The 22,593-nt window shown below is 41.1% G+C and overlaps 1 protein-coding gene across 3 annotated transcripts in view; it reads right to left on the bottom strand.

Moving 5' to 3' along the window:
- Positions 1–22,593, bottom strand: part of LOC105028187 (rho GTPase-activating protein 21) — a 129,039-nt gene extending 106,446 nt beyond the window's left edge. The window contains exons 1-2 of one of the 3 annotated variants that reach the window (XM_020045289.3): positions 22,201–22,593; positions 21,001–21,241 (exon numbers count right to left, since the gene is read on the bottom strand). In XM_020045289.3, the coding sequence (XP_019900848.3) occupies positions 21,001–21,072 (72 nt within the window). In that variant the 5' untranslated portion in view covers positions 21,073–21,241; positions 22,201–22,593. Of the gene's footprint in view, positions 1–5,269; positions 5,888–21,000; positions 21,242–22,200 lie in introns of those variants that run through there. The other 2 variants (XM_020045290.3, XM_020045288.3) reach the window with 2 other exon arrangements.

Below are 22,593 nucleotides of genomic sequence, written 5' to 3'. Positions count from 1 at the left end.
CCCTTCTTCACTCTGACTTCCCCCAGGGAGCTTTCATATGCTAATGGTTGATCGATTGTGTAGGCCGGCAGTCTGGAATTCCTCTCCCCAAACAACAGGGGAGTGAGCGAGTGCATATCACAGACTAGGCCCAGAGAGTAAGGGGCAAATCGGTCATACAGCCTAAAGTGGACACATTAACATAGAGCAGGGATAAGTATCAACATCCCCATGTTGTTCCAGTGGGTTAAACGTTGCCAGGTCATGCAGTGATTTCACTTTCTTTGGTAATTTCTCTTTTGCACACTTTCACCTACCTACCTCCCCTTTCCTCAAGGGTTCCACCGGAGGGTATCATGTGCCTATCCGTTTCCTTTCATCCCATGAGGGTGTGGTCCAGTGGAGGGTGTAAGGGTAGCTTGTGTGAGCAAGATCCTCCCCTCGAGCTCCCAACCAGAAGGGTCCCGACCACCCACCCACCCACACCCTTTAGAGACAGAGAGCAGGTGGGACAATTACATTTCCCTAGAGCCTCTAAGATGCAACGGGAGCCTGGTATAATTACGCTACTTTACTGCTGGGCTCCACTATAAATTATGAATCCACCTTGTCTATCAGAGGTTTGTCAAAGCAATGGTCTTGACAGGGTGCACAAACACTATTGTGAAAAGGGCATGTGGCGTTGATAGTGAAAAACAGCCTTGATGAGTTTGCATCAGAGTGTGTAACAGTATAAATAATATAGTAAAAAGGTTAGGTTTTGATTACAATATAGACAATTCATACCAAACATCATGCAATTACAGCTCCGTAAGAAATTAAGAGACCACTGCACCTTTTTCTTTCCTTTCCAAAAAAGTCAAAAAGGAAGGTTTTGAGTGAGGAACAGAAGGGTTAAAATAAAGAGACCACTGCAAATTGAACGCTTCTGTTCCTCACTCAAAACTTAAACTTTTCAACTTTTTTGGAAACGACAGAAGAAAGTCAGTGGTCTCTTAATTTTTTCCAGGCCTGTAACTCAAGACACTACACTGCCACGCAGTTGTGTAGACTTGTCAAATCTGCCTAAGGCCATGCACAGTTTGTTCCGGACAGTTAGTTTGGCTGAACAGCACAGACTGTAGCCTACATATAGACATAAAAATAGCTGTCTCACAAAGAGGGGGAAAATATTCAACTCCATAACATCCACAACGATCCTAGCCACTGTGAATCAATTCTTGGAGTTGCAAGTTCTTTGGTGTTTAAGGCTGGATATCAATAAAAATACTTTGTGAAAATTGCTGATGTAAAAAAGGCTTTGCAAAATAAAATTCACTGACTTGATTTATTCATTGATTGGAACAGAGCTAGGGTTGATCCATAACTGTCAGTACTGTCACTGTTGTTACTGAATGGCAAAGACACCCAATAAAAACCCACATTAAACAGCCCAAAAGCAACTTTTTTTAATAAAATAATTTGCCTCTACTTTATGTAATGAGCACGATTGAAAACAAGGTCAGTGAATTCCGTGGCATTTTATTCCTAACCCTTTGGACGGTGTTATCGAAGGTGTACAGTGTTAACGAAGGTGTACAGTGTTAACGAAGGTGTACGTGTTAACGAAGGTGTACGGTGTTAACGAAGGTGTACGTGTTAACGAAGGTGTACTGTGTTAACGAAGGTGTACGGTGTTAACGAAGGTGTACGGTGTTAACGAAGGTGTACGGTGTTAACGAAGGTGTACGGTGTTAACGAAGGTGAACAAAAGCTCATGAACATGAGTAAATATGTGTGTTATTTCAAATGTTGTCAGCTGATGTAAAGACTTACATTGGTTTGTCCTTGGTGACGCACAAAAAAAGTTTGGGTTTGCAGTATGGTCTTAACATATATTGTACACAAGAAAAGAAGCAGGACTCCATACAAACACGGAGCAGTCTAATTCCTTTCTAGCAAAGACGCGGTAGAGAGAGGGAACAGAAAACTTGCATTAAAGAAGATGAAAGGGTTCACTCTCTCTATTGAATTCCACTGTACACTGGAACATTGGTCGGCCTTCTAGCAAAGAAAGACAAGTTCAAAGCCGAAGTTTGTGACTAATCTTCTTTTAAGTGGCCAGCACACAGAAATACCACCCAGGGGGATATTTGCCTTTTGGCTTTGGAGGCCACATCTTAGACTAGGATCAACGTTGGGTTGTGTAGTATTTCTCAGTTTTTGCAAGGACTGAGAAGGAGAGTCATTGGAGTGATAAGACAGGCAACTGGGCTTCTCTCTCTGCTTTCATTGTGGCCAGGTGCCTGACAGTGAATATTTCATGAAGCTTCGATGTGGCCGGCACACAAAAGGCGTTTTCAGAGCTGCAGCCTGCAGAGCTACACAGCAAACAGAGGACTATCAGTTCAACGCGGGACGCAAGAAAAGAACGGGACGTCTAAAATTAAATTAGGGGAAGGGGCAAGAGAGCCAGATCAACGCTGTGTTGCCGCTCCACACGGGATAGGGCTTCTTCATTCCTCGCATCAGGCATACCAGCTCTAAATGAAAAAAATGGAGAACGCTTTTGGAACAATAAGTACAGTGTTTGGATATAACAGTGAGACGACTGTAGAAGGCTGCCACAGAAGGGTGCCAAATTGACTTCTGAACATGTGGAGACAAATGCATACACACAAGCAGTGCGAATACCCTACAGCAGATCAAACATGTGTACGTGCGCGTGCACATACATATACAGTGGGGAGAACAAGTATTTGATACACTGACGATTTTGCGGGTTTTCCCACTTACAAAGCATGTAGAGGTCTGTAAGGGGTCTCTTTTATCATAGGTACACTTCAACTGTGGGAGAATGAATCTAAAACAAAAATCCAGAAAATCACATAGTAAGATTTTTAAGTAATTAATTAGCATTTTATGCAAATGAATTACAGGCCTCGACATGCTCTACCTGCAAAATCGGCAGTGTATCAAATACTTGTTCTCCCCACTGTAACATATACACATACATACATACACGTGTACATACATACATACACATATACATACACATGTATACATACATATATACATACATACACAAATATATATACATACATACATACATACACATATATACATATATACATGTATGTATGTATAATTCCTTCAGTGAGGCATGCTGAGGACCAGGACGACTAAACTCTGTCCCTAACCACAGATGACGTGAGGAGAGTTTCTAAAAAAGTGAACCCTCTGAAGTCACCAGGTCCAGATGTCATTCCAGGCCGTGTCCTCAGGAGGTGCGCTTACCAACTAGTGGAGGTTTTCACCTCCATATTTAACCTCTCCCTGTCTCTGTCTGTAGTCCCCTCCTGCTTTAAACAGACCACCATCGTCTCTGTACCGAAGAAACCTTCCATCACCTGCCTGAATGACTACTGCCCTGTAGCACTGACCTCTACCATCATGAAGTGCTTTGAGGGGCTGGTCAGAACTCATATCTGCTTCACCCTTCCTGACATCCTGACCCCTTTCAATTTACATACCACCCCAACAGATCTATAGACGATGCCATCTCCCAGACAACAAACACCGCCCTCTCTCACATGTTCCTAACTCACTACCCTGGGACTAAACACCTCCCACTACAACTGGTTCCTGGACTTCCCGACCACAGGTGGTGAGAATGGGCACTCCCTGTTCACACATGACTGCGTGGCCACACACAGCTCCAACATCATCCTCAAATTAGCGGATGACACTACCATCCTGGGTCTCATCTCCAACAACGATGAGACCGTGTTTAGAGAGAAGGCAAGGAACCTGTCAACATGGTGCCAAGACAACAATCTCTCTCTCAACATCTGTAAGACTAAAGAGATGATCATGGACTTCAGTAACCGGCAGAGGGGGGGTCATGCCCCCATACACACTGATGGAGCTGAAGTGGAAAGTTTCTCAGTGTGTTCATCATTCATCATTCATCATCATGCTTATATACTCTTCTTCTTAGCTCTCACTACGTAGTTGTCGGGTGCCACATCACCAGAATTTAATTGTGCAGAATGACGCTGTGTTGTTTGGTACACTTGACAAATAAACCTTGAAACCAGTATTGGGACCGATTGGGACATAATACATCGTCATAAAATTGCGTCTCGACATTAGATAATTTTATCACACATTAACATCACGCCAAGTTTCAATATTTAACGAGACACCATTAAGCATTATGTTTAACTGACTAACGTTTCTTGTTTACTTCCACCACAAATAGCATCTATGAACTGTATGACTTTTGCCCATGGCCATTTTAACAGCTTATTAGCCAGTAATAGGCCGATTAGAATCTACTTACTACTTGGAATAGTCATTACAATTGAGCACTTTCTAGCGAGACTGAAGATGAACATTACACTGCCAAAGCTTTTTCATTTAATGGCACAAAAACATTCGTTTTAATTACATTCATGAATGACACTGATACAATAAACTATCAATATAGGTGACAATTACTTTTTTGTCAAGTGCAAAGACAAGAGAATCGTGGAAAAGTTTTACTGCACAAGGGGTTGTGGTCTGTATTACCTCAAAAACAGCCAATATGTTCCTTGACGGTGCAGTTCGTCCAACATAATATAAGCGTAAAACAGTTTTATTTTATAGCTTATTAACGTAGCTACTGAAGTTTGTAGCCAGCAAAGTTTTAGTCTATCCTGAACAAATCCTATTGCATAATGTCTGTAACGAGAATCGAACACCGGTCATCTACATGGCAGTCCGCGGCTCTAACCACTACGCTATTAACAATGGGTAGTCAGTAAGTCAGTCAGTCACTCCTCCACTCACTCCGTAAGAGACATTCGCTTTTCTTGGCCGGCTCCGCTTACACAGTCTGAAAAAAACAGTCATCACCCCTATATACTGCAGAAGTTAATGTAACTTTATCTATGCAGCTCTACGAGATAGTACAGAGCAACGGGCCTCACCAGCCTGGCCTTGAAAGCTTCTAGGGCGTGTGCACTCTGCAGGACCGCCAGGAGACACTATGTCAGTGGTTTACAGTTTCCCACACAGGCGTAGTGAACAAAGCTATTAATATGCAAGGGGTCAGGGGTTCCTTTCTTAGACAACACTAGAGGAGGGGTCAGGAGGGACATGAGAGAAAAGCAGAGATGACAAAAGAGGTAAAGACCATTAGATATTTCATCAACACTGCTTTCCCAAAGGACTTTTTAATGTTAATGTTGCAAGAAACCACTTCGTACTCAGTGGCGTTCTCCACAGAACACTTAAGTATGGGGGAACAAGTATTGCGACCGACCTGATTGCTCCAGGCGCAGTACGGGTGACAAAGAGCGCTCCAGTCGTTGTTCATCACGCAGTCCAGCACTTTGAAGTGAGTCATGATTGACGACAGCTGGGAGGGAGCACTGCCCTACGACCGTCTGTCAGTGTCAGCGGTAGACCCCGGCACCTCGCTGGGACTGGCTGTTGCCAGATCGTGTCCAATGCCCTGGCACAGGAGGGGGTAGGGATAGGTTGGATGACACGTCGTCAGAAAAAGGCATAAGGGTTAGCATCCCTGTGCCTGTCCGCAAGCCCAGCAGGCATTCTGTCAGCTGTGCGCATCCCCTCGGTAACTCCTTAACACCATGTTAATAATGGATCAGAATACTCAGGAGGACAGGAAGCCAGCGAGACCCTTAAAAAAACGAGACGTCCATTTCTGTAGCAGATCAGTGTTCCTTTGTTACAGTCCAGTTAGGTTGTCCTGTTCTAAGTTGGAAAGGTCGCCACGTTTAGCAGAGCGGGACTACGACGGCTAAGTCCTGGAAGATGACAAACAGATTCTCTCTCTTTGCTCTTGCAAGTCTTCCCAGTAGCATGTGCCGTGCCTCTCAGTGCCGGTCTCTGCCGCTGTGCCAGGCAGTCAAAAGAACTGCAATGTTCTGTTTATTTAGGGGGGCTGCGTCAGTGTGGCACACGAAAAGACTGATGCCGCAAGATGAGGACAGGTTAACTGTCTCTGAGCCACTTCAACTGCACCCACACATCTATACACGTCACATCAAAAACATCATAGAAGATGGTCAAGTCTTGAATACGCTCCTAGCTGTGTCTTCTTGGGGTAGTCAGAGGATTCTGCACTGCTTCTGCCTTTACAGCAGAGTCCTGAGAGACTCTGCAGTTTGCAGACAATGCGGGTACTCTCACCCAACTTCCATTCTTGATATATTTATTCCTCTAGTTTAACATAAATCTTTACTTTCTTTGGAGGAGAAAATCTCACTGGATGAGAAGAGAGGATGCAGCCCCCCCCTTGAAACAGAGAAACACTCAAGCACAATTTCTATTATCAGTACATCTCTGAAACAAAGCAGAAAATAAAATAAGAGACAGTGTATGGTAAATTAGTATCTGAAAGAATATAAGTGCTGGATTATCGAAGGGGAAATATGCCTAGTTGTACGTCTGGATTTGTACGTGAGATACTGGAACCATTGATTCTACTGTAAATCTAGGTGGTTAATGTTTTGCAAAGTTAAAGGTCTCATTAATAAAATCCCAGAAGCTCACATCGTAGTCCAAGTTAACTAATCCATAACCAATTACCAGCTTGATAATGACAATGAGTCTGAGGAAGTATTTTTAAAACCTTTGAGCATTTTTAATACTACCTTTCTGCTACGGTCATTCAAGCCACACACACACACACACACACAAGACCCACAGCTTGCCACTACTGAATGTAAAGCTCAATGATCCAACAGTCTTATTATACAGATAAAAAAAACACACTGAAAATGCAAGCCAATGCCCTACAACTCACTAACATACAGTGTTGGAGGAGACCATTGGCATGAAGAAACATACCAGTCTGCACAATTGAGCATTCAATCTGGAATGTTTAGACTAGAATTAGCAAAACGAAACACTAACTTATTAATCGGGATAAAATCGAAAAACTGGATAATTTTGTTCAGGATATTCATGGCATGAAATTCTCATATCGTCCTACCCCTATTGCCAACACAATTGATAGGCTACCCAAATATCTACATCAACAAGATTCATTCGACATTGATGTATTTTAAATTTGACAGTAGTACAATCCAATAACAATTCAAGGTTTCTAGCTCAAAACAGCTGATAAGATACTCTTCCATTACCTAAATGTTCTTCTTGTTCTTGTCCATTTAAAAAAACATTACAATAAAATAATATAGAAGAATGTTTTTTAATAATTAACTAATACTGTAACATTTACATCTCTAAATGTTTATGTTTGCCAGCTTCATTTCAGAGGACGTTTGGTAGCATTTAGTGAGATATGCGCTCCACCAGTTAAATAAAACACTTCGATGACTGTCACGAGATAGTTCAGGTCACTCATATGAGGAACAGGGGGGAAAATATAATTAACTTCTTACTGGTATTGACCGGTGGGTGCATGCACTTCCGTGCGTATTTTATGTGCTATTAGCTAACAATAGGCCTATTTAATGTGTAAATTCTTCATGATAACTTTATTAGTCATTATAACAGCTTCCCGCTATGTTGTGCACATCATGAATTGTGCGGATCATGCAGATAGACCATGTTATTTTGGCCCACGCAAATTATATTATATATGTCTTCTCTTGTCACTTTCAGTAGCAAAGTAGCCTATAATATAAATGAAATTATAATTAGAAAATAGAAAGAGATATATAGTTGTGTTGAAAAGTTTGCATACCATTGGAGAATTGGTAATATGTACCATTGTAAAATAAAAACATGAGTCAGCAGGCAAAACACATGTCTTTCATTATGGGATTCATATTCAACTGTAGGTCAAAACAGAATAGCACAATCATAAAACAAAACATGGCAAAAAAGGAAGAAATGACCCCTGTTCAAAGGTCTGCATACCCTTAGTTCTTAATACTGTGTATTGCCCCCTTTAGCATCAATGCATGCAGTCTTTTGTAATTGTTGTCTATGAGGCCCCAAATTCTTGCAGGTGGTATAGCTACTCATTCATCTTGGCAAAATTCCTCCAGGTCATGCAAAGTCTTTGGTCGTCTTGCATGAACTGCAAGTTTGAGATCTCAGAGTGTCTCGATGATAACGCAACGGACAGGTATTTGCAATAGCGGGAAGTGGCGATGCGATCAGAAGCTTTTTTTGTAGGCTACTCAGTGTTGTACTTAGACTAGTACTAGACTAGTACTAGTACAAACCCAACTCATGATGACATTTAAGAATTCTATTTAGATTTTTATTGTAGCCTAATTAACAATATTCTTCTAGCAGAGCCATTCAGCTTCATTGACAATACATTGCAGAGGATGTTCAGTGGCAAAGTACAACCTGAGATGAGATGTGAGCTCCACTTAAACAATACAGTCAGGGAAACTTTCAAGTCACTCATGTGAGGATATTCCCGATTATGGAACTTATCCACAATATCATAATCGTGAGTATTTTCCGATTAGTAATATACTAATATCATCTATCGTCCCATCCCTATTAGGCAGCTTTACATTTAGGGGTCTCCATGGGTCAGCAGGTTATATATACTGGAGGTTAGGCAAATTACACTGACCAGACTCAAAATGTCCAGACTGGATGAATGAGCATGGGCCCCATGCATAGAAGTATATCAACAAAGCTCTGCTCCTCTCCTACAGCCACTCCAAACAGCCAAAGCTTTACTGTCAAAATATAAAATGAGCGCTGAGCAATTACAAATTGCAGTTTTGAAAATGTAGCTAATGTCAAACATCGAAAGATGACAAGGGCTGTGGAAGGGATGTAAACTAAGCTACTCTGACCTTATGCATGCAGCAATGCATAATGTCTCCAAAAACATCTGTAATGGTAAAAGTTGAAAAGAAAACAACAACAATTACAGAATTTGGGAAATGCCACGTGTGGGCCTCTGACTATAAATAGTGTCTCAAAGAACATGCTGTTGTAACGTCCTATTTAAATGGGGATGCAACATTACAGCCCCCTCCCCCTCTCTCACACAAAAACATTTCTACACTGCCAGGAATAGGCTGCTCTGGAGCAAACTTCACCTCATTCCCGACCCCAACCAACATAATCCAATCAGGACTGAGTTATAGATAGTGTGATGCAGATGTACAGTTCCATAACACACACACAAGTACAGTGGTTAATGCAGGGAACGGTCTCCTCTTCGCCAATCTCCCAAAATTTCAATTCAATGAATTAATAGCTTATTGGCCTGTTCTGCAGATCACTAAGAGAAGAACAACAGTTTCTATACAGTTTCCCTCATTCTGCCATTCATTCATGAAATCAGTCATTCATCAGGGTGCCCTTGTTCATTTCCAGTGCTGACGCTGACAGGAAATAATGTGGTTTTCTGCCAAGGACATCAAAGGCCCTACTAACCGGAGCTCAAGATATATCCCCCGATTACGACCTTATGCAAGCACTCATTTAAAAACACACAGGAAAATGCCTTTGGAGATCTGACTGTGGCAGTCCTACGCAGAACATGACTGGTAGGGAAACAATGGCAATTTCTCCCCATTAGATTTGGGGACTAAAATCTAAGCAATTCACAATATTAAACTGTAATTTAATTTAAACAAACATTGCAATAGAAGGGGAGATGGTTTACATTAAGTATCAAAGATACATCACGTACTGATTAACTTCAACAGCAAATTTTAGGTGTCAAACTTGTATTTCTCTATCTCGGTGAATATCTTGACATTTATAGCTGTTATAAAGCAATTACATTGAGTTTAGGTGCGAAATGTGTCAAAGATGTTAGCCACCTTGCGTTAGCTACCTAGCATTAGAAACATTGCTTTAGCCACCTATCGTTAGCCACACTGTGTAAGCCACAACCCACTATCTTCCTTTTGCGTACATATAACATGGGTTCACACTTCACAATAGTATAAACCCTTGTTATAGGTATGTACGCAAAAGGAAGATAGTGGGTTGGTAAGCCAACATACGTTAGCCACCCTGCGTTAGCCACTTAGCCTTGAGCTTGCTAACCACCTGAGTGAAAGCTAAAATCTTCATCCTCTAGCGTCACGCACACAAGGTGGCCAAATTTATATGACACCTGGATTAATTCCTAATACCACTGACTTTGAATAGGAAAAGGTTTAGCGTTTTAAGCTAAAGAATCCTTGGCTCCATCAATTAAAACAATTGAAAACAATGAGTATCTCAGTTACCTCATTTAGTGATTAAAATCATTCCTGGCCTTGGGGTTTATCTATAAAGCAAGAAGCATCTTTCTTGGATAATCCTTTTAGGATTTAAAGCCTTATAAAAATTGTCAAATTCAATATGTCAAATTCAATTGCGGATTGCGCCCACATCGTTTGAGTTATCAACTTTCTTTACAGACCATTAAAGATAATGGTCCACAGATCCTTCACAGCAAATAGCATGCAAATCCGTTCATGTATGTGGGCAGTCCAGAGTCTATTAAATCTAGTCCAGGTCAGAAGCATGACCAGATGGACAGGGAAAACCCGGAGGGGGAGGGCAGAGTGGAAGCTGAAATCATCAGGTATCGTCTTGATCTGAAAGACAACCTGGAGGAAAGGGAGAGCAGTGAGTCTTTCCCTGGTACTCCGGAGGTGTGGGCCAGGACCTCATGTCCTCCTAAGTTTAAAACAGGGCAGGAGACAAGAAACATTTAGAGAGTGCATTCCTTAGATTTACAAGGATTTACAGTGGACAACGAGAAGTCATCCTACTCCACCGGCACAATAATATAGCAGCATAAGACCTTGGGGCTGAGACAGGGAGGTCCAGTGACACCCCTCACATTCAGTCAGAAAATTATTAGCAAACAATGGATTAGCAAACAATGTGCCATTGGAAAACAGGACTGACGGTTGCTGATAATGGACATCTTTCCGCCTGTGTAGATATTGCAAACGAAATTGTTATTTGCAGCTACAATAGTAATTTATACCATTAACAAGGTCTACACTGTATTTCTGATCAATTTGATGTTATTTTAATGGACAAAAAATGCTTTTCTTTTGACAACAAAGACATTTCTCAGTGACCCCAAGCTTTTGAACAGTAGTGTATACCAGACACATTCAAAATGGCTATTTCATTCAAACTTCTCACTCCTGATACTTTCATTCAGTCCTACTACCATTCCTATGAGTAACAGGACTTTATAGCATAACATTCGCAAATGCATGAAATGTAGCCACATGGCAACAATGATAGTATCATGAGAACACTTTGCACCTTCAAGTGGTTAACCAAAGCTATCTTTAAAAAAAACATAATAACATCGAATAAATAATTTAGGTAACAGGACGGAACATTGAGATTGACATTCTCAGTCATACTTACAATATGATAATAAAATACAGGAGATTATGCAGACTTTTGGTCTTCCCACGGCCTTTGGGAGACTCAAATGATGCTACTTACTGTTGCTCATGTGACTTGTGGAAAGTGTCACATTTTTATAAAGGGGACTGAGTGAAAACCTGGGGACACAAACATTTTTTTATTTTAGCGAACATATTATGAAACTCTGATGAGGAAAAAAATGTGTATGTCTAAATTGGAAATAAAGTCACACAATAATATGTATAAAAAAAAAAGATTTCTGAAGGATTCCAATCATTTCATGGTGATGTGCAGTGTTAGAGAGTGGGGATGGGTAAAAATCAAATTTGTTCAGTGTTCTATGTAGTTTTTATTAAGGTTTTACATGCTGTATCATCAAATTGCAATTAGGACAAACTGCAGGACATTTTGCTTGACACAATAATGTATTAAACATGTACTTTTCATGCATGTTAATGCATGTAATGGTATGGGGACAGAAAATGCACCAATTTGGCTCAATGGCCCATGAAACCACTCCTCAAACTTTATAATTAATCGCAATATTATTGTGGTCTATTTTCATTGTTATACTATGTTCATGTTAATTTGACTAAAAATGCATCACAGAAGCGGTATTATTTATTACAGCTTTGTTGCATTATTTTTTGTTGTTGGGAGCAGTACCCTAATCTAATTGTCTTTTCACCAGTCATCTTTGTCTGTCTCACAAACTCTATTGAAAAAAATCAGTGTTTCTACTAAACATCATCTGAAACGTTAACAAATGTTATGCGGATTAGATGTAGTTTTGGTGTTATTAAGTTTTAATAAAATATTCTGACATGCTTGGGTGTAAAAGAAAACTAAGATCCACTTGTATTTCCAACGTTACTCATCTTCGCAATGTCAGGACCGGTAAGGTCGTGTATGCAAGGTTGCCAGATCATTGATGTAAACCGTGAAAATCGCACAAACAATATATCTTCTATACAACCCTATCTGTAAATCAACCCATCGGAGCCCGTTAAAAATGGGAAGGTGGTTCACATTTCAACATGACAATCACCCAAAACGCACAGCCAAAGCAACTGTGCAGTGGCTGAAGGACAAGAAGGAGAATGTCCTTGAGTGACCTAGTCAGAGCCCCGACCTAAATCCCATAGAGAATCTGTGGAATGACTTAAAGAATGCAGTCCATATGCGGTCACCATGCAACTAGATTGAGCGTGAACAATTCTGCAAGGACTAATGGGGAAATTTGGCTAGATGAGCACAGTTAGTAGAGGGAGGGGGCTACATCTAGTGGAAAAGGGAGTGTGTCAACAACTCTCAAAAGCGTAGCTCCCGCCCACCCTGGACAGGAGCCGGGATGCATTCAAACAGACTCATGACAAGAATTCAAGCAAACGGTGGTTCCAACAAGTATTAACAAGGCAGTGTTCACTTTGTAATTACTTTTTAATTATTCTTTCATGTGGATATTGTGGGTTACTGTTTGTAAATTTTGTGATGACACCATTCAGGCTTCTATAGGCCGATTATTGTTTTCTATTGAGACACCTCAAAAGACAATATGTAACCAACACCTCAACTTCAGTGAGCATTAAGCAAGTGCTGCTATAGTCACCCCACCCGCTCCTCCCGCTCCTCCCCATCACCCCTTCTTCATTCTGTCCAGCTCTCTTTATCCAGAGGGATGGGGACATCCAAGCAGAAGCTGTGACATTGACACCAAAAATAGAACAGTTTTTTTCCCCACCAGTTAATCTCTCTTCTTTCTGACCACTCCACTTTTCATCCATCTGTCTGTCTGTCCCTCTCTGCAGAGGTATATTTGCATTCAGCTCATAGCTTGACAAAGACAGATAACATTCAGCAGTGTCATCCCTCCAAGAGGGAAAACCCCCAAAATAGAGCTTGGTAGATAAGGTCCGCACACAGGCTCTTCAACTATCCACCCACTGGTAGAGGGTTGGGAGACACAGATGCATGGACACAAAAATGATTAGCTGACCTACAGTCCAATGAGCCCACATGTATGGAGGCTTCCCTTATTGACTTTTCCAGGGAAGAAAAAGGGACAATTGATGGCAGCCACGGCCAAATGGGCTGATCGAGTGATAACAGGCTGAGAGCCAACCTTGGTGTTTCCACACTGGGAAAGCCCTAAAAGAGGAATTTTCTGGCAATCTCACAAGTGATGGGTCTCTGTGTAGTTGTTGTATGAGGGGCATAACGTCATTTACTTGGGTCAAGTTCAGGTCATGGGCTTGGTGGTGTGGACTTGTTTATTGAATATGAAGAAGCCTGAAGAAGCAAAGTGCACTTTCATGGCAATGAGCTGCAGACAGAAAGACGGAAGGAAAACAAAGAGCATATTTGGGTTTCAAATAAATTTGTCTAATTTATATTCAATTGAAAGGATTGACAATTGACAAATTAAGATGAAGGAGCTACAATTTAGTCAGTTGAAATCTGAAACAGATGAAATCTTAAAAAGTGGGGGGAAAAAACTCAACTATAGCCCATGGTTAAAATGTGATTATAATGGCTTAATTGAGACTGGAACCCAACAATGGAAATGCGTGTCTACTTTTGACACAAGGCGTCTGGTGTTGGGATAGGCTGTGGAAAAACTGATGGAGTCTTTCACTGCCAGTTTCCACCCAACTTAAGTTCTGGCAGGCATTCACATGGACAGTCCACATGAATAGCCCAGACCACCGGCACTAAACATCACATCAAATACCACAGATAGAAATAACTCTTTCTGAACACTCACATTCAGGCAGGATAGCATGGAAGGTATGCAGGGTGACATCTTGCTGTGATTTTCCCACACCAGCCCTCAGTTCAGGAGTGGGGGGGTAGAAAATAGAATCAGAATAAAAGGGCGAGTAAAAGGCAAGAAAAAATAGCTAAATTTAAGGGGGAGGGAGGGGCTACATCTAGTGGAAAAGGGAGTGTGTCAACAACTCTCAAAAGCATAGCTACCGCCCACCCTGGACAGGAGCCGGGATGGATCGATACATTACAGAGAATCAACGAAGACGGCTATTGGCACGGGAGGGGATTGCACAGGAATGGACACCTCATTCGACAATGTAAATGATTATGAGAAAATTGCCAAAAAATCCACACCATTGTGTGAATCGAGGGAGGTTGACAAGACCAAATAGGTTGAGCTAAATGTGAAGCACCATTTCAGTGATGTTTGAGTGGGGGATCACTAGGTTTGAAGAGACAACAAAAGGGGAGTGGAGTCTCAGCTGGTTATGCTCCTTTCTTTGGGGGGGCTGTATTTATGTATGAGTGTGGGGTATTTCTCTCCTAATGACTGGGAGCAGCTGTACCTCAAAAACCTACTAGGCAGGCTACTGTCACTTTGCCTACAGCCAGTGTGTTTGGTGGGGTGAGAGGGTGTATAAGCCATAAAATCTCCCTCATTAAGAAGCTAAGAGGGGGAACGGCAGGGAGGCAGCATCCCCCCAGCCCCTGTCCTGCCCTGGCCGCCTGGAGCCTGAACTCTCATTAGACCCAGGGGAATGGGATTTTTCATAAGAGTAATAGACAAGGGAATGAAGCGTGTGTCTGCTCGGGTGTGTTAGCAAGTACAGACTAGCACCTGCCCAGTTTCCACACGTTAGGCCGCAGGTGCTGATTATGCCTCACAAGAGGGGGGTTCAGACATAGACGGTAGCTGACACATGGAACTACATTTGCATTTCCACCCCCCTGCATGAAAGATGAAAAGGAGCAATAAGAGAAGTCTCAGTTCTTCAGATCCTGCACAACTCCAGAGGACCCCACCTCTGATTGCAAAATCAGAAACAGGCTTAAGTACAACACACTTTTGCAATGTAATCTGAGGTCTTTAGGTGGTCTAGGTCCACTAAAGTGAAATTGTGATATTAATACACAGGAAAGGACAATTTTTTTAATTCAAAAACTGCACAAAAAACATTTTTATTGAAGCTTAAGCAGCTCAATGCAAAAGTAGGACACAGACAAGTGAAACACCCAAATGGGGAAGAAGTGGGACTGCGTCAGAAAACCAGTAACAAAACTGAAAAGGGCATATTTAGATGAAAGAAAAAAACGTGGTATATAATCTCTAGTGTTCTGGAAGTGCCCAGTATTTACACGGCAAATCGTCAACATCTGAACACAACTCCAATTTAAAGGACACAGGCTTTCTTTTGAGCCAAGTGTCTATTTCGGGGGTGGGCAAACTAAGGCCTGTAGACCGGAGACAATTCCATGACTCCGGCCTAAACCTACTGTACCTACTGTACAAATGTTTTAATTATTGCCCTTTTCTGGCCGACAAATAATTTATGATTAACAAATTGTAATTCATGATTAACAAAACAAATATGGACCTCGATTTAATTTCAAAATCGTGATGTGGCCCCGGAGCAAAATAGTTTGCCCTCACATGATCTTTTTCCAAAGATAATGTCAATCAATAAAAAAAAATGTTAAGCCCTTTTTACAACAGCAGTTGTCTCAAAGTGCTTTTACAAAAACACCCAGCCTTAAACCCCAAGGAGCAAACAACAGTAGTGTTGAATTTCAGTGGCTAGGAAAAACTCCCTACAAAATTTAGGAAGAAACCTAGAGAAGACCCAAGCTCAGAGGGGTGACCAGTCCAATTCTGGCTGTGCCGGGTGAAATATTAAGAGTCCAATTGGAATAACTAATAAATGCATGTGGGCTAAATCCAGAGTCTATTTAAATTTAGACCAGGTCAGAAGCATGACCAGATGGACAAGGACAACACGGAGGAGGAAGGTGGTGTCAGCATAGTGGCAGCTGAAATCGTCAGGTATCATCTTGATCTGCAATACAACCAGGAAGATTTTGGACAGGGACAGAAATGGGCCCCCCAAACCAGGTACTCCGCAGGTGTGGACCAGGACCTCATGTCCTGGTCCACAGGACCAGGAGACTGGGAAAATTCATATCAACAAAGATTTATAATGGAGAAGGAGAACATAGTGGGAAAGGAGAACTGACCCTACTCCCCCAGCACAATAGTATAGCAGCTTAAGATCTTGGGACTGAGACAGGCGGGGTCCGGCAACACTGTGGCCCTACCCGGGGGAGGCCCCGGACAGGGCCCAACAGGCAGGAAATCAATCCACCCACATTGCCAAGCATCAACCAAAGAGACACCCACCAACCGCAACCACCCTGAATGAGGGCCCAGTAGTGCTAGCAGAGTACAGCCCAATTGCACATGTGCGCAACAGAGAGACAACAACAAGCCAGTGACAAGCATTGGAGGGAGGGCATCACAGGGTCTGCACAGGCGCCATAATGTGCCAAACAACACTGCAGTCTCTATACATTTGTGTGACAATCATACAGCCCCATACTGACAACTGTACATCTTGCATCCCCTCTAGTCAAATCATGGCAATGATTTAGCTCTCCTTAATCATATTTTATACAACCTTGCCATCATTTATTTAACCTTTACTAAAACTGAAGTAGAGATCAATATTTTTTTACAAACCCCAACAAGTTAGGACACTACGTAAAATGTAAATAAAAACAAAACCCTATATTCAATAGAAAATAGTACAAAGACAACATTTCAAATGTTAAAACTGAGACATTTAATTGTTTCTTGAAAAATATATGGAAACAGGTCAGTAACATGATTGGGTATTAAAAGATTCTTCCAGAGATGATGGCTCTGTCAGAAGGGAAGATATGGATGGGGTTCACCACTCTGTGAAAGACGACGCAGGCAAATAGAGAAATGTTCTTAAATTGTTACACTATGTGACATTTTTGTGTTTGGGGATCTTATCATCCATGGTACATAATATTATTAAAAGGTTCAGAGAATCCGGAGAAATCTCTGTGTGCAAGGGACAGGGCCGAAAACCAGTATTGGATGGCTGTGATATTTGGGCCCTCAGGCGGTCTATATTAAAAACAGACACAATTCTGTAGTGGACATCACTGTAGGGGCTCAGGAACACTTCCAAAACTATTGTTTGACTGTGAACACAGTACATTGCTGCAACCATAAAAGCATCTGTGAAGGCACAATTAATACTGAACAATATATACAAGTTTTGGAGCAACATATGCTGCAACCCAGATGACATCTTTTTTTCAGCAAAACAAAGCCAATCCACATTTTGCACGTATCACAACAGCATGGCTCCGTAGTAAGAGATTATGGGCGCTAAACTGGCCTGTCTGCAGTTCAGACCTGTCCTGTATTGAAAACATTTGGCACATTATAAAAAATGGAAAATACGACAAAGGAGACTCCGAAGCAATCCTGTATCAAGCAAGAATGGAAATACATTTCAATTTCAAAACAACAGCAATAGGTCTCCAAAGTTCCCAAACAGAGTATTTTTAAAAGAATAGGTGATGTAACACAGTCATAAACATGCCCCTGTCCCAAAGTTTTTTAAACATGTTGCTGGCATCAAATTCAAAATGGGCATGTATTTTTCCAATTAATTTTCAATTAAATGTAGGGATAAATGATTTACATATCATTGCATTCAGTTTCTATTTGCATTTTAAGTGCCACAACCTTTTGGGAAACAGGGATGTAATAAAACTAGAAGGGAACAAGGCAAGCCTAGCTCAGCCAGCCCAAAATTATAAATAGTTGATTTGGCAGGTGAGTTGTTACACACTCCTTAGCGGATTCCGACTTCCATGGCCACCGTCCTGCTGTCTATATCGACCAACACATTTTCTGGGGTCCGATGAGCGTCGGCATCGGGCGCCTTTACCTGGCAAGGTCCCCCTGCTCAAGCCAGCGCATGTCCAGGCCCGTCTGAAGTTTGCCAATGACCATCTGGATGATCCAGAGGAGGAATGGGAGAAGGTCATGTGGTCTGATGAGACAAATATTTAGCTTTTTGGTCTAAACTCCACTCGCCGTGTTTGAAGGAAGAAGAAGGATGAGTACAACCCCAAAAACACCATCCCAACCATGAAGCATGGAGGTGGAAACATCATTCTTTGGGGATGCTTTTCTGCAAAGGGGACAGGACGACTGCACCGTATTGAGGGGAGGATGGATGGGGCCATGTATTGCGAGATCTTGGCCAACAAGGATCTGGAGGTCATGTGGAGAAGGTGGGCCAAAATCCATGCTGCAGTGTGTGCATACCTGGTCAAGAACTACAGGAAATGTATGATCTCTGTAATTGCAAACAAAGTTTCTGTACCAAATATTAAGTTCTGCTTTTCTGATGTATCAAATACTTATGTCATGCAAAAAAATGCAAATGAATTACTTAAAAATCATACAATGTGATTTTCTGGATTTTCGTTTTAGATTCCATCACTCACAGTTGAAGAGTACCTATGATAAAAATTACTGACTTCTACATGCTTTGTAAGTGGGAAAACCTGCAAAATCGGCAGTGTATCAAATACTTGTTCTCCTCACTGTAGGTAACGATAACTGAGTTTTTCCAGAGAATCATGTAGTCAGCGTAGTTTTTGCCTATCCTGAACAAATCCTAATGCATAATGTTTTTAATCCACCAGAAATAGTCGCAATATAACAGTAAACTGTTTTATCTTAGGCGTCCTATAACGTAGCTACTGAAGGTTGTAGCCAGCAAAGTATAATAAATAGGAAAATGGAATAGGAAAAACATTTAAATAGGGCCTCTTTCAGAATGATTGTAAAATAATTGTTTTCAACTACTGGTTCAAAATAGTAAGTACCCTTTCCTCCACTTTCTTGGTACTAAATCCTGATGAATGCTTTATCTGAACAAGGAGTCAGCACAACCTGCTGTGAAACTGTAGTTACAGTTTGAGTTGGTGAAAAGAAACATTTTAGATAGCCTATGAGGTACTAGACTGGAACAACTACAGGGTGGGAAGCCAAACGGCAAGGCTACAGATTTATTGTACATCCCTGTCTGGCTACAAACAAGCTTACCAAATGAAAACCAAGGAGATAATGATGTAGTTATAGGGCTTTATTCATCTTACCCATGCTTGATTCCAAAATCCATGTAATGCATCAGACTTGGGACTTCAGACATACTCAAACCATGGACTTCAGACAACCAATAGTCACACCTGCACACCCCTTTTCCCCAGCCTTCCCATCCCCCAACACACAGTTCTGTTGTCTACTTCTTGCCTATGCTGTTTCCAAAATGTTCGACATCCATACAGTACAGGCTCCTGCAATGGGTAAGAGGATTACGCTTTACCATTTCCAATGATGGAATAAACCACAAAAAGCTGTTAGGACATGCATCTGGTGACGATGGTGATGAAACCGCAAATGGCATGTGGGTGGGTGTGTTGCTGGGATGAGAATAGAGGTGTGTTATAGAATGCTGTTTGTCGCATTCATGCTGGCTTGGTAAGAGGCTGGCAAGATAATGGCTGAGAAGGTTAGACCAGGAAAAAAAGGAACCCGGCAAGCCTAGTTCCGCTGGCCTGCAATTAAAAGTGAGAAATGTTGTTGGACTCGTACCCCAGTCTTCCAAGTGGGAGGCTGTGTCTTCAACCCCTATGCCACTGAGCTACAAGGGTGTGAGTGTCAGAATAACATCTCAACATTACAACGTCACATATTAACATTATGTCAAGTCTGAATATTTCACTAGACACCGTTAAGCATTGTGTTAAACTGACTAATGTTTCTTATTAAGTTTACCTCCACCACAAATAGCATATATGAACTGTATCGCTTTTGCCACTGGCCATTTTAACAGCTTATTAGCCAGTAATAGACTTACTATTATCTACTAACATACTAATTGGAATTGACATAAGAATTGAGCAATTTCTAGAGAGACTGAATATGCAATTTCGTGGCACAACACAATAAATACAATAAAGGTGACGATAACTGAAAAAACAAGAGAATCGTACTACTCAGTAAAAGAGTAGGGGTTGGACTACTTAGTTTAAGGGTGTGCACACTTATGTAACCAGGTTATTGTAAGGTTTTTATTTTTAATTTTTCCCTTTGAAGATTTCAGTTTGTTTTTCAGTTGAATTTTTCACATTATAGGTCACATAAAAAGTTCTGACATGATTTATCTTTGTCTCATTCTTTTACATCACAAAAACCTGGCATTTTCACAAGGGCGTTTAGACTTTTTATATCCACTGTAACAATACAACTGTGTTGGTTAGAAAACAACTAGAGCATGACAAGTTTAGTCAGTGTTTTGGCAGTAAATGCAATAGTTTCATATGTATTTTAGTACAAACAGGTGGAGATACTGAGCGACTCCAGCGTAAATGTGCATGTTAGTGTACCCAAACTACAAATGGAGAATAGCAAATAACAGCGCCACACTTAAATTATACAACCAATAAGTCTATTATGTCCATCAAATTATGCCATCAAGGATAGAAAATAATCATCTAACTGGTTGAGTACAAGTAACCTACATCTAATCAATGGCTGATAATGTGGGCATATTTTCTGTAGGTCGCCTCCCCATGTTTATTTCCAGTCATGAAATGGACAGCTGTTCTCTCTAGACCATTGAGTTATTAAATGCATTCCTAGTACTTCTATTTAATACAAATTCAATACTATACACATATTAAACGTTTCTTACAATTCTTAGATTGTGTTTTGTAGTCTGGAATAATGACGTCGTCAAATTATAAGGCTAAGATTGGGGGTCCAAGGTGGTTTTCTCATTCTACTATAAATGGGGTATGTCTTACCTCGTAAATTGGAGATTCGTCCCTGTGTTTATTCTCTTCATTTTGCAGCGAATCAGTCCAACGTGTCGCCATTATTTCATTTCAAACCACGGAGGCAAAAGTCCTTAGGAACCCACATTAAAAGACGGGAAGAAATCCAAAAGCAGGCGTATAAACTACTCCGTCCAGCGACCGCAGAAAATATTAAGGGTTCTAATCCACACCACCGTCCTCTCTCTTCATTTTCGTCGATTGTAAAACTCTACATGGAATGAATACAAAAGAAAGTTAGATACATAAGACCACAGTAATAGCCTATGTACCCTATCCTATCCTCATTCCGGGCTTGGGGAAAGAGCAACTCCACTGGCTATATACGCACGCTTTATTGACCCGAGTATTATGCATTTCGGTCCCGTATATATATAGCCTATATTACCCTAATGGCAAGGACCCATGCAGTTTCAAATAACAACAACTTTCACAAATCAATTTAGTTTACATAATTTCGAATGAGTTCTGGTACTGCAACGTATGCAGTCATAGAAGACAGGCCACTTTTAAACAAATTGCATTTATCTGATATTCCACATACAACATTTTGCCCATCAGCCCGCGGTCGATTTTGTTTTGCCTACTTCCACAGCGAAGTTTACTACACGTTGGTTAAGCCTATTGTTTGTAAACCACGAACTGATTGTGGTGGGGGTGCTCCTGGTCCGACTACAGCACTGGTAAAACCTGAGTACTTTATTTTCATGAATATTATGCGTGAATATTTTGCGCGTGATTGACCTAAATCGAGATACAGACCGCAGTCGACAGCTGTTATGCCACATAACGACCGACTAGTCTAACCTAGTGTTTTTTCACTTGTTGCTAAGCATGGCCAATATTTTAGGTCTCTCCTAATATTTATATATATATATATAATACATTCTAATAATAATAGCACACATGATAATAGAAATATAATTCGATTTAAATATACCGACATCGAGTAACGCATCAGGTTGTTAATGAACACGCAAATAATATAAGCCATCAGGAGCCGGGCCAAACATAAATTACAGTCATGTTCAGAAATGGGTAACATTTCGCGCCGGTTCTCACTGGATACTGTGGTTGTGTTTACAAACACATCACTAGAAAATAGTGTCACACCATCGCAACCGTAAACACCTAGTTTTCGGTGGAGGGACAACGCATGGTGCAACATACCTGTTACATATTGATGGAAAACTCCTTAACACAAAAGTATGCATTGTTTTCGTTTTTAAAGAAGAAAAGGTGTTCATTAACATAATTCAAAAAGCATTGCGTTGTATCAAAATCAATTTGGTTGCTAGGGCAGAAGACCAAAAAGCACAACAAGCAGGCTGATCCTGTCAGTAACACTGGTAAGCTAGTGCTAGCTACCTGTTAGGAAAAACTTGCTGAAAAACAAGGTCAACATCCATTACAATAGGCTACATTTACTCCCATGACCGTGCAGAACGTTTTACGTCATTGTTCTTCATTCCAATTGATAAAATCCTCGATTGTTCATCATCCGTAGGAAAAAATTGATTCGCTCAATTCTAGTAGTCCCTTTAGGTCCCGCGACATAGTGGA

This window comes from Esox lucius, chromosome 21, assembly GCF_011004845.1.
Source record: "Esox lucius isolate fEsoLuc1 chromosome 21, fEsoLuc1.pri, whole genome shotgun sequence".
NCBI classification, from domain to species: domain Eukaryota; kingdom Metazoa; phylum Chordata; class Actinopteri; order Esociformes; family Esocidae; genus Esox; species Esox lucius.
Note: the sequence above shows the minus strand (reverse complement) of the source record. Positions and strands in the feature narration are given on the sequence as shown.